This window comes from Zonotrichia leucophrys, chromosome 26, assembly GCF_028769735.1.
Source record: "Zonotrichia leucophrys gambelii isolate GWCS_2022_RI chromosome 26, RI_Zleu_2.0, whole genome shotgun sequence".
Taxonomy (NCBI): Eukaryota; Metazoa; Chordata; class Aves; order Passeriformes; family Passerellidae; genus Zonotrichia; species Zonotrichia leucophrys.
In genome coordinates this window covers 2,528,189-2,540,152 of record NC_088195.1, presented here as the reverse complement: position 1 = coordinate 2,540,152, position 11,964 = coordinate 2,528,189, and the positions used below count along the sequence as shown (strand labels likewise).

The 11,964-nt window shown below is 57.4% G+C and overlaps 1 protein-coding gene across 2 annotated transcripts; it reads right to left on the bottom strand.

The window, feature by feature from the left end:
- Window positions 1–259: 259 nt before the first annotated feature.
- Window positions 260–11,513, bottom strand: PRELP (proline and arginine rich end leucine rich repeat protein). 2 transcript variants are annotated; one of them, XM_064733197.1, is made up of 3 exons: window positions 11,404–11,513; window positions 4,236–5,211; window positions 260–2,602 (listed from the first exon to the last, which is right to left on the bottom strand). In XM_064733197.1, exons 2-3 carry the CDS (start codon window positions 5,164–5,166, stop codon window positions 2,424–2,426), a joined length of 1,110 nt encoding a protein of 369 aa, XP_064589267.1. In that variant the 5' UTR covers window positions 5,167–5,211; window positions 11,404–11,513; the 3' UTR covers window positions 260–2,423. The 2 variants fall into 2 exon arrangements, with proteins under 2 accessions (XP_064589267.1, XP_064589268.1); XM_064733198.1 differs by having other exon boundaries at window positions 4,236–5,181.
- Between the last annotated feature and the right edge of the window lie 451 nt (window positions 11,514–11,964).

Here is an 11,964-nt window from a genome sequence, read left to right as displayed (position 1 = left end):
GCAGGATGCTGGGATGGGGCTGTGACCCCATAGATGTATCCCTGAATCCTCAGATTTTAAAGGGAAAGATTTGGGGTTTGGAATCCAGGGATTCTCTGGGAATTCCATCCCAGCCAAAAAATTCCTTCCCAAATTCAGCATCACCCCAGCCAAAACCCCAAAAACCCCAAAAACATTGGGAGAGTCATCCCCAAACAAGGAAATTTTGGATGCAGCAGCACCTGAGGAAGGCGAGGACGGATCAGGGAGAGGCTCAGGGTCCCTTGTGAACGATTTTATTTCCACTGCTGCAGGGAGTGGGAGTGAAAACCCCATAAAGTCGCCGGGTTGGGAGGTGCGGGCGCCGTTGGGAATATCTGTACATTCTACCAGTCTATATACACATCAGATATAAATATACATAAATCCAGGGGGGCTCCGTCCGGGTTTAGGGCTCAAACCTGTTCCACCCAACTGCAGGGAGAGCTGAAAAGCAGATTTTACCCTCCTTAATTAGCAGGAGGTTTTAATGAATGGGAAAAGGGGAGCACCCCTGTGCCAGCTGCAGGGAGGAGGACACGGTGCCCGTCCGTGGCCATCCTGGGAAGGGTCAGTTCTGCAGGCTGGGCACAAAAGGAGCTTTCTTTGGTTTATTTAATGCTCATTGCAGTTGGATTTTGATTTTCTTTTTTTTTTTTTTTTCCTCTCTCTAATGCTCGGCCTTTAAATCCAAATCCTGAGACTCAGGAAGAAAAGAAGAGAATAATCCCCCCTAAACCCGGAGACCCAATAAATGCAGGTACAGCTATAGGGGGGGAAGAGATACATGTGGGGACGGGGAAGAGCAGGGACAAAAATAGCCCTTCCAAAGGATGATTCTTCCCTTTTCTTCTCCCTTCCTTTTATTTCTAATTTAAAAAAATAAAAAAAATTTAAAAAGGCAAAGCCCAGCCATGTGTGATTGGCTCTGGAGAGAAACTGAGCTGTGGATGTGGCCCTGGAGCCTCAGATCTCAGAGGGAAGGGGGCAGGATTTTGGGATGGGGGATGTGACCCCACAGATCTGATTTTACAGGGAATGATGCAGGATTTTGGGATGGGGCTGTGATCCCATGGATGTGGATGCAGGATTTTGGGATTGTGCTGTGGCCCCATGGGTGTGGCCCTTGATGCCAGCTTTTAGAGGGAAGAATTCAGGATTTTGGGATGGGGCTGTGATCCCACAGATCCGTCCCTGAATCCTCAGATTTTACAGGGAAGGATGCAGGATTCTGGGATGGGGCTGTGACCCCATTTATGTAGCCCTGTATCCCTCCAGTTTAGAGGGAAGGATTCAGGATTTTGGGATGGAGCTGCGGCCCCATGGGTGTGGCCCTTGATCCCAGATTTTAGAGGGAAGAATGCAGGACACTGGAATGGGACTGCAGCCCCACGGGTGTGGTTCTACATCCAAAGATTTTACAGGGAAGGATTCAGGATTGTGGCCCCATGGGTGTGGATGCAGGATTTTGGGATGGGGCTGTTATCCCATGATTGTGAATTCAGGATTTTAGGATGGGGCTGTGGCCCCATGGATGTGAATTCAGGATTTTGGGATGGGGCTGTGATCCCATGGATGTGAATTCAGGATTTTGGGATGGGGCTGTTATCACATGATTGTGAATTCAGGATTTTGGGATGGGGCTGTTATCCCATGGATGTGAATTCAGGATTTTAGGATGGGGCTGTTATCACATGATTGTGAATTCAGGATTTTGGGATGGGGCTGTGATCCCATGGGTGTGGATGCAGGATTTTGGGATGGGGCTGTTATCACATGATTGTGAATTCAGGATTTTGGGATGGGGCTGTGATCCCATGGATCGGTTCTAGGATGGGGATTTGAAGCCGGGCAGGGTCTGCTCCTGCCCAGGGGGTGTGGGAAGGTGTTCCCCCCACACACGGGCAGGAAACCCTCCCTGCTCCATCCCCACAGATCCACAGCTCCAGGCGGGATTTAGATCCTCCTCGTCTGGAGAAACGTGGAGCCAAAGCTCTCCAGAAGGGTGACAGGAGTGTCCCCATCCTCTGTGATGGCCTGATTGTCCATCCTCCCTCCTCTCCACACATCCCACCACCCTCAGCTCCAATTCATCCCATCCCAGCTCCAAAACCCACCGGGAATGTTTCATGGTGCTGAACACACCCCGAGCCCCGCGGCTCCATCCGGACAGACCCCAAACCCTGCGGGGCACCAAGGGAGAGACGGAACCGGGGACAAGGGCCGGGGGACAAGGACAGCGAGCTGTGACACGGCAGAGCGCGGTCCCCAAGGAGCCACCGCTGTCCCCGCAGGGCAGGAAAAGGGGAAAACGAGGAGAGGGATGGAGGCGAGGAATGAGCAGGGGGAGAGAGGGTCCCACGTGTCTGAAATGTCCGAGCAAAGCCTGGGAGAGGCGGGCAGGGCTAAAACACCACGGACTGCAGCAGGCGGAAACACAGCATCAGGTCCAGAGGGATGGGCGGCTTCAGCAGGTTCCCGTCCAGCCGCAGGTAGCGCAGCCGGGGCACGCTGTCCAGGTCGGAGGGAGAGAAATCCTGGATGGACACCAGCGAGGTGGGGCAGATCTGCGTGCCGTTGATTTCTGCGGGGACAGGGGACACACAGCGGTGAGGGACAGGGAAAAGGGAATGTGGGCAGGAGGAACAGAGGGATGTGGGTTAGGGAAAAGGGAATGTGGAGAAGTGGAAGAGTGGGATACAGGTTTGGGAAAAGGGAATGTGGGCAGGAGGAACAGTGGGATGTGGGTTAGGGAAAAGGGAATGTGGAGAGGGGGAACAGTGGGTTAGGGAAAGGGGAATGTGGAGAAGAGGAGAAATGGGATGCACGTTAGGGAAAAGGGAGTGTGGACAGGAGGAACAGAGGGATGTGGGTCAGGGAAAAGGGAATGTGGAGAGGAGGAGCAGTGGGATGAGGGTTAGGGAAAAGGGAATGTGGAGAGGAGGAAGAGTGGGATGTGGGTTAGGGAAAAGGGAATGTGGAGAAGTGGAAGAGTGGGATACAGGTTAGGGAAAAGGGAATGTGGAGAAGAGGAGAAATGGGATGCACGTTAGGGAAAAGGGAGTGTGGACAGGAGGAACAGTGAAATGTGGGTCAGGGAAAAGGAATGTGGAGAGGAGGAACAGAGGGATGTGAGTTAGGGAAAAGGGAATGTGGAGAAGTGGAAGAGTGGGATACAGGTTTGGGAAAAGGGAATGTGGACAGGGGGAGCAGTGGGATGCGCGTTAGGGTAAAAGGAATGTGGAGAGGAGGAGCAGTGGGATTCAGGTCAGGGAAAAGGAAATGTGGTCAGGAGGAGCAGAGGGATGCAGGTTAGGGAAAAGGGGATGTGGAGAGAAGGAACAGTGGGGTTTGGGAAAAGGGGAATGTGGAGAGGAGGAAGAGCAGGATGAGGGTTAGGGGAAAGGGATTGTGGCGAAGAGGAAGAGTGGGATGCAGGTTTGGGAAAAGGGAATGTGGAGAGGAGGAAGAGCAGGATGAGGGTTAGGGAAAAGGGATTGTGGCGAAGAGGAAGAGTGGGATGCAGGTTTGGGAAAAGGGAATATGGAGAAGAGGAAGAGCAGGATGAGAGTTAGGGAAAAGGGGAATGCGGAGAGGAGGAAGAGTGGGATGTGGGTAAGGGAAAGGGGAATGTGGACAGGGATTTTTGAACCCCCCCTGCTGTTGAACCCCAAATTGGTGTTGTTTTACCACCAAAAGGGACAATCCCAGGCTGCTCAAAGCCCCGGCTAGAGGGAAAATCTGGCTTTTGATCAGGAGCGAAGTAGGTCACGGTTCTCGGGAGCGCAGCTCGGGATGCGGCGGCATTCCGGAGACAAAAGGGATCACCCCGCCCCCGGAACCTCTGCCGTGGAATTGCAGCTGGATTTCCCTGGGATGGTGTGGGGCAGCCCTGGCTGCTCTGCCTCCATGGGATGTTCCCTCACCATCCCAAGCCGTGTGTTTGGCATCTGTCCCTAAAACATCTGCCCAAGCTTTCCTCATTAAATATCCCGATTTTTTTCCAGAGGAAGAGCCTTTCCAAGGGCAGGTGGCCCCAAAGAAGACAGCTGGGAAAAATCCTACAGCACCAGGAGGGATTTCACTCTGCTCCTCCCCTTCCACCCAGATCATCCCTCCACCCCACCTCATCCCACCCCTTTGAAGGCATCACATCCCACCGGGTGATAAACGACTTTTCCAAGGTTTTCCTCCCCAAAAAAACCCCTGGGACTCACTCTCGATGGAGTTGTTGTTCAGGTAGAGGTGCTCCAGCTTGGGGCTGATGAAGGGCACGTTGGTGAGCTTGTTGTGGGCCAGGTGCAGCACCAGCAGGTTGGTGAGGTTGAAGGAATTTTTGGGCAGCCCCTTATCCGAGATCTGGTTGTAGTTGAGCCGGATGAAAGCCAGGTTGGGAAACTCCTTGAAATAATCGCTGGGGATGTCCTCGATGTTGTTCCTGTCCAGGAAGAGCTGGTGGATGGCGCTGGGCACGCCGGGGGGCATCTTCCTCAGGATGTTGTGGGCCAGGTTGAGCTGCATGAGGTTCTTGAGCCCCTTGAAGGTGTTCTTGTTGAAGACGCCGTCGCTCAGCTTGTTGTGGTGCAGGTCCAGCAGCACCAGGTTCTCCAGCTTGTTGAAGACCCCAGGAGGGATCTTGGAGATCTGATTCCTGCTGAGCCTCAGCTGCTCCAGGTTGGGCGGCAGGAAGGAGGGCACCTCCTTCAGCTGGTTCCTCTCCATGTAGAGGAAGATGAGGTTCTCCAGCTTCTCCAGCACCTTCCTGTCCACCTTGCGGATGCGGTTGTTGTCCAGGTTGACCCACTTGAGGCCGGTGGCGTTGCGGAAGGACTCCTCGGGCAGGTCGGCGATGAAGTTGTTCTGCAGGTACAGGTAGTGGATGCGCGCGGGGATGACGGGCACCGTGCGCAGGTTGCGGCTGTCGCAGTACAGCGCCGACGGGAAGTCGGGCGGGCAGTAGCACTCCCGCGGGCAGTCGGGGAACACGGACGGGGGGCCCGGAGGGAGGGGAGGGGGCAGCTCTGTGGGCTCCACGGGCTCCTCGAAGGGCAGGGGAGGCCGGGTGGGCCGGCGGGGCGGTTTGCGGCGCTGCCCGCTCGCCACCAGCGCCAGCGCCAGCGGGAGGAGGAACGCAAGGGTCGCCCTCATGGTCCGGGTGATTTCCTGCAGGGACACGAGGAGAGGGGTTGGGTGCTGGGGAAGATGGAACAGGAAAGCCTTGTAAATGTGATTGTCTGGCAAAAGATTTTGAGAATGTGGAAACCATAAGCGAGATTGAAATGAAAGCAAGCTTTGAGATCCCTCAGTTACTGAACAACGGGAAAACAACGGTGTGGCCGCTGAAAGTAATCCCCTTTTGATGAAACAATTCCCTCTGTTTGCAGACAGGCCCAAGGGTCAGAGCAGACACTACTGGAAGGAGAAAATCCCCCACCCAACCTGGGAACCGCAGGGACCCCCTGGCCCACCCCCTTCCAGGGCCACCCCTGCCATCCCCAGCTCCTTTTGCAGCCACCCCACGCCTTCCTGGGCCTCCAAGGAATTGACTTTCTCCAGGAAAAGTTCCTGTTTTGGCCCCTCCTGCCGGCCCAGCCTGTTCCTGCCCATCTGGCTCCGGTTAACCCCGCACGCCTCCCGGGCCGGCTGCTTTCCATCAGGGCTCTGGCATCTCGCTGGGGGAAGGGAGGAGCAGGGAAGGAGCCAGCAGAGCCCGGAGCTGCCGGATCCTGAGCCCAGCAGAGCTCGGGGATGGACGTGATCCTGTCCCCTCATTCTGGGTTCGGTGACAGGAAAATGGGAAAATCCGTGACGGGGATCTGTTTGTGCAGTGCCCTTCCCATTCTGGCAGAATCCTGCTCCTTCCCCAGACACACAACATGGATCTCGCTCACAAAGGTTTCCATGGGGTCCCAGAGATTTCCATGGGGTCCCAGAGCTTTCCATGGGGTCCCAGAGCTTTCCATGGGGTCCCAGAACTTTCCATGGGATCCCAGAGCTTCCCATGGGGTCCCAAAGCTTTCCATGGGATCCCAGAACTTTCCATGGGGTCCCAGAGCTTTCCATGGGGTCCCAGAACTTTCCATGGGGTCCCAGAACTTTCCATGGGGTCCCAGAGCTTTTCCATGGGGTCCCAGAGCTTTCCATGGGGTCCCAGAGCTTTCCATGGGATCCCAGAACTTTCCATGGGGTCCCAGAGCTTTCCATGGGGTCCCAGAACTTTCCATGGGGTCCCAGAGCTTTCCATGGGGTCCCAGAACTTTCCATGGGATCCCAGAGCTTTCCATGGGGTCCCAAAGCTTTCCATGGGATCCCAGAGCTTTCCATGGGGTCCCAGAGCTTTCCATGGGGTCCCAGAACTTTCCATGGGCTCCCAGAACTTTCCATGGGGTCCCAGAGCTTTTCCATGGGGTCCCAGAGCTTTCCATGGGGTCCCAGAGCTTTCCATGGGATCCCAGAACTTTCCATGGGGTCCCAGAGCTTTCCATGGGGTCCCAGAACTTTCCATGGGGTCCCAGAGCTTTCCATGGGGTCCCAGAACTTTCCATGGGGTCCCAGAGCTTTCCATGGGGTCCCAGAACTTTCCATGGGGTCCCAGAACTTTCCATGGGGTCCCAGAGCTTCCCATGGCATCCCAGAACTTTCCATGGGATCCCAGAGCTTTCCATGGGATCCCAGAGCTTTCTATGGGGTCCCAAAGCTTTCCATGGGGTCCCAGAGCTTTCCATGGGGTCCCAGAACTTTCCATGGGGTCCCAGAACTTTCCATGGGGTCCCAGAGCTTCCCATGGCATCCCAGAGCTTTTCATGGGTTTTTTCTCTGCTCCAAAACCTGGATTTTAACCCCCACAAGGACCCAAGGGAGAGCTGAGGTCAGAGCTTGGCCCGGTGCAGAGGGGAGGGAGCAGCTGGGAGGTGACCATTCCAGCTGGGAGGTGACATTCCAGCTGGGAGATGACCATTCCAGCTGGGAGGTGACATTCCAGCTGGGAGGTGACCATTCCAGCTGGGAGGTGACCATTCCAGCTGAGAGGTGACCATTCCAGCTGGGAGGTGACCATTCCAGCTGGGAGGTGACCATTCCAGCTGGGAGATGACCATTCCAGCTGGGAGGTGACATTCCAGCTGGGAGGTGACCATTCCACCTGGGATGTGACCATTCCAGCTGGGAGGTGACCATTCCAGCTGGGAGGTGACAATCTTCCATCCAGGACACGACCTTCCAAGCTGTGATCCAGGTGTTGGATCCACTCAGGCCACCCAGCAATGTCCCAGCAGGGTTGGGGGGACAGGGCAGCGCTGTCACCCCACTGACCCTGCCCTGTCCCCTCCACACCAGGATTTGACATCCCAGATGTTTGGGGACTCGGCACAGAGCGGGAACAGCCACCCCAGCCAGGAATTCTGGCTGGAGAGTGACAAAATCCTGTGGAATTCTGTCGGCACAGACGGGCAGTGGTGGGAGGGTGACGCCACCCCTTTTATCCACCCTGCGGGGACTGTCCCAGCCCTGTGGCACTGCCACCACCCTTCCCCTGGCGAGCCTGTCCCCATCCTGCCTGGAGAAAGCAGAATCCACTTTTTTTTTTTTCCAACAAACTGCAGGAAAGCGGCGACATTCCCAAAAAAAACAGGGATGCAATGAGCCCGAGGCCGCCAACACGTCACAATCACTGGAAGATTCCAAGCCGGCTCTCCCAGGAAAAGCTGGAAGTCCTCCACCCAGTTGGATTTACTGGCATGAATTCCAGGAGCAGAATTCCCAAATCCCACCCCCTGATCCCTCCAGAGCCTGTGGGACAGCTCCATTCCAGCTGCCCACAAGGAATCCGCGCCACTGGAACAAAGTTAAGTCATGGAGCAACGCAGGAATTCAGGAAACCGACGGCCTGGCGTGGAAAAAAGGCTCAATTCATGGATAAAACCAGCCCTGACACCTCCTCGCTCTGCAGGGCCAAGGCACCCAACAGATCCCGGGGTTTTTCCCAGAAGGAGGCAGCTGCTTCCTCAGCTGTTCTGGTTACAACGGACAAAAAAATTATTAATAAAAAAAAAAAATCCTTGCAACAGCTGGAAATTCCAGCCCCGAATGCCACTGGGGTTTGCTCTGCGCATATTTTCTCTTCCCTGCATCCCAGTAACCCCCAGCTCCAGCGGCGCTGGCTGCCAGCCCCGGGATGGGATGGGATGGGATGGGATGGATGCCAAGGGCAGGGAGAAGCGGCCACGCCGGGGCGAGAGGGAGCCGAGCAAAGGTCACCGAGGGGGATTTGTCACCGCAAAGTCCCCTCGGTGTCCCTCGGGTGCCTCAGCAGCGGTGAGGGGACAGCGAGCAGCTGGATCCTGGTGTTTGTGCGAGATCCCGCTCCCCGCAGAGGGATAAAGGGAATTTAAACTCTGGGAGAGGCAGGAGAAGCCTGGATGGCTGAGCAGGGCCCCTTTCCAGCACATTCCCGCAATTCCCATCAGCCCTGGTGGGGGAAAAGCCCCTCTCCAGCCTGGGAGAGGGAATGTCGGAGCAGAACAAGCAGAACAAGATAAAAATAAACCACAAGGACCGGGCAAAGCTCCTTCCTTGGCTTCCCTCGCGTCCAGCACCGCTCGTGTCTCTGCGAGAGCCCGACCCAGCTCGGAGCTCGTCATGCAGCGCCTCTGGAGCGCCGGGAATGGTGGAAAAAGGGCGAGGGCAGCCAGGCTGTCACCGGGGCGTCGCCGGGGTCCCTTGGGAAGCGCAGCCCTGATGCAACAACCCCGCGGGTCTCGCCCTTTCCCAGCCCTTTCCCGGCGAGCAGCGGAGCCGGGCTGGAGCCGGGGCTGGGTCCTGCTGCGTTCCCACTGGGATGGAGCTGTGTCCATGCAGGGATGGGTGACACCCACCGGGACACTCGGTCCTGCCCCATTCCCGCTGGGATGACGCTGGGCGGGTAGCATTTGCCACAGCTCAGCCAGGACACGGTGACAACAGAGCTGGGCTCCTGCCAGGAGGGTCCCCAGAGACCCCGGGATCGTCCCCAAAAGCTCATCCTGTCCTTTGTTCCTGGGTCTCCACAGACCCCGGGATCCTTCCCAAAGATTCATCCCGTCCTTTATTTCCGGGTCCCCAAAGTCCCCTGGATCCTCCCCAAAGGCTCATCCCGTTCTCTGCTCCCAGGTCCCCAAATCCCGGGGGTCCTTCCCAAAAGCTCATCCTGTCCTTTGCTCGCTGGTCCCCACAGACTCCGGGATCCTCTCCAAAGGCTCATCCTGTCCTTTATTCCCAGGTCCCCAAATCCCCAGGATCCTTCCCAAAGACTCATCCCATCCTCTGCTCCTGGATCCCCACAGTCCCCGGGATCCTCCCCAAAGGCTCATCTTGTCCTTTTCTCCCAGATCCCCAAATCCCCAGGATCCTTCCCAAAGGCTCATCCCGTCCCCTGCTCCTGGGTCCCCACAGTCCTCAGGATCCTCTCCAAAGGCTCATCTTGTCCTTTACTCTCGGATCCCCACATCCATGGGATCTTTCCCAAAGATTCATCCCTTTCTCCGCTCCCTCCTCCCGTAGGAGGGCAGCCCTGGCCGGGATCACCTTCCCGCTGCTCCCTCGGTCTCAGCAATTCCTCCCTCCCTGCGTGTCCCGGCCCTTCCCAGCGCCGCTGCCGGCTCGGATCCCGCTGCCACACGCACTGGGAACGCCTGCACAGGGACAAAAGCGGATCCCGCTGCCAAAGCGCCGCCGGCCCGGACCCCACGCACGCCCCGCTCGCCCCCCCAGCAGCCGCCTCGCCTCGTTCCGCTTCTCCCTCAGGCTGGGAAGCGGCTCCGACGCCTCATCCCCTCCTCCAAGGGCAGGGAAAACTTCCCACGACTGCGCTTTGATCTCTTCCCAGGCTGGAAGCGCTGATCCCTCATTCTCCGGGGAGCAGGGACGCGATTCCCGCATTCTGGCTGTGCCAGGAAACGGCGCTGGGATGCCCTGGGTGCCACACGAGGTACGGCTGGAATCGCGGGATCCCGGGATCCCAGAATCCCATGATCCCAAGGATTGCAGGATCCTAGGACTGCTGGATCCCAGGATCCCAGGATTGCAAAAACCCCAAATCCCAAAATCCCAGGATCCTAGAATCCCATGATCATAGGATCCCAGGATTGCAAGATCACAGAATCCCAGAATCCCAAAATCCCATGATCCCAGGATTGCAAGATCCCAGGATCGCAGAATCCCAGAATCCCAAAATCCCAGAATCCCATGATCACAGGATGCCAGGATTGTGGAAACCCAAAATCCCAAAATCCCAGGATTCTAGAATCCCATAATCCCAGAATTGCAACATCCCAGATTGCAAGATCCCAAGATTGCAGAATCCCAAAATCCCAGGATCCCATGATCCCAGAATCCCAAGATCCCAGGACCCCCAGGAAGTTTCCAAGCCCTCACACGCCGCACACACCACAGGGATGAATTCCCATGTTTTGCTTTGGAGTTGCTTTTCCCCAAACCTCTCCAGCCGGAGGGCAAGGGCAGGTCTGGGATCAGCCTTTTCCAAGTAACAAAACTCCTTTTCCTTCCAACAAAACTCCTTTTTTTTTTTTGTTTTTGTTTTTTCCCCAGGATTTCGGCGAACATCGTTTTGTTTCCCGCTCGTTCCTCCTGGCGGAGCGGGGACAAAGAACCCCGGGACCCCCGAGAGGAGGGGGCTGCACCTCCCCGCCCACCTGGAGCTGAGCTCCGGGCAGGAAAAGTGGGATTACATTCCCTGGGAATGCTCGGTGCGATCCAGGCAGGAAAGAAAGGCTTTGCCACCTACATTTTGGGCAGAAAACAGCCCGTTGGAGCTGTGGGGCTGCTCGCTCCCACCCTGCTCCCGTCTGAAATTCCATGGGAGCAGACCCCCAAACCCAGCGCGAGGTGCCCCGATGTCCCCGGAGGCTCCTGGTGGCATTCCTGGCTCCGGAGGGGTCCCTCCTCCCCTCAGCCTCTCCCTTTCCTCGCTTGTTTTCCCTCCTGTTTCCAGAGCAGGGATTGTGCAGCCCTCCCAGTTCCCCCAGTTCCCCCAGTTTGGCTGCAGAGCCGAACGTGCTGGGGTTTGGGGTGTGGGGGACGCACAAAGGGCACCTCATGTCCCCCCAAAAGTGCCTGGCAGTGACCGCAGCGCTGTCACACCCCCCGGGTCCCCAAATCCTCCCCTCGTCCACCCCAGAAACTCCTGGAAGCGGAGCAGAGAGAGAACAAAGACTGCAGAGCGCCGCAGGACAGAGGAACCAAGAGGAGAGGGGGGAAAGAGGAAGAGGAGCAGATGTTTTTGGGGATGGGAGGAAGGCCGGAGAGGGCAGGAGCATCGTGGAGCGCTGGCTGGGAGGCTCAGGCAAGGCGAGGAGAGCCTGGAGGGGGAAACACCTGCCCAGAGCTTACCTGTGTGCACCTCTCCCTCCTCCTGCCTCCTATTAATCCCCAAGACAAGTTTCTCTCTGGCTTCTCTCTCCCTCCTCCTCCTCCTCCTCCTCCTCCACCACCTCCTCCTCCTCCTCCTCTTCCTCCTCCTCCTCTGCGCTCCACCACGGGCGAGCCCGACCGGGAGTGGGGGTTTTGTGGCTGGGAGTGCGGGGGGCGGAGGGCTGGGAGGGAGGGCTGGGAAGGCTGGGAGGGCTGGGAGCACTGGGAGGGAGCACTGGGAGGGAGCACTGGGAGCGCTGGGAGCACTGGGGGCACTGGGAGGGAGCACTGGGAGCACTGGGGGCACTGGGAGGGGGGTACTGGGAGCACTGGGAGCACTGGGAGCGCTGGGAGCACTGGGAGGGCTGAGAGGGAGCACTGAGGGAGCATTGGGAGCACTGGAGGGAGCACTGGGAGGGAGCATTGGGAGCACTGGGAGGGACACTGGGAGCACTGGGAGCACTGGGAGCACTGGGGCACTGGAGCACTGGGAGCACTGGGAGCACTGGGAGCACTGGGAGGGAGCACTGGGGGCACTGG

Excerpts from the sequence above, each read along its gene's own strand:
- PRELP (XM_064733197.1), bottom strand. The coding sequence starts at position 5,166 with ATGAGGGCGACCCTTGCGTTCCTCCTCCCGCTGGCGCTGGCGCTGGTG. Across the intron at positions 2,603-4,235 it reads GAACAACAACTCCATCGAGA|AAATCAACGGCACGCAGATC; the intron begins GTGAGTCCCAGG and ends CTGTCCCCGCAG.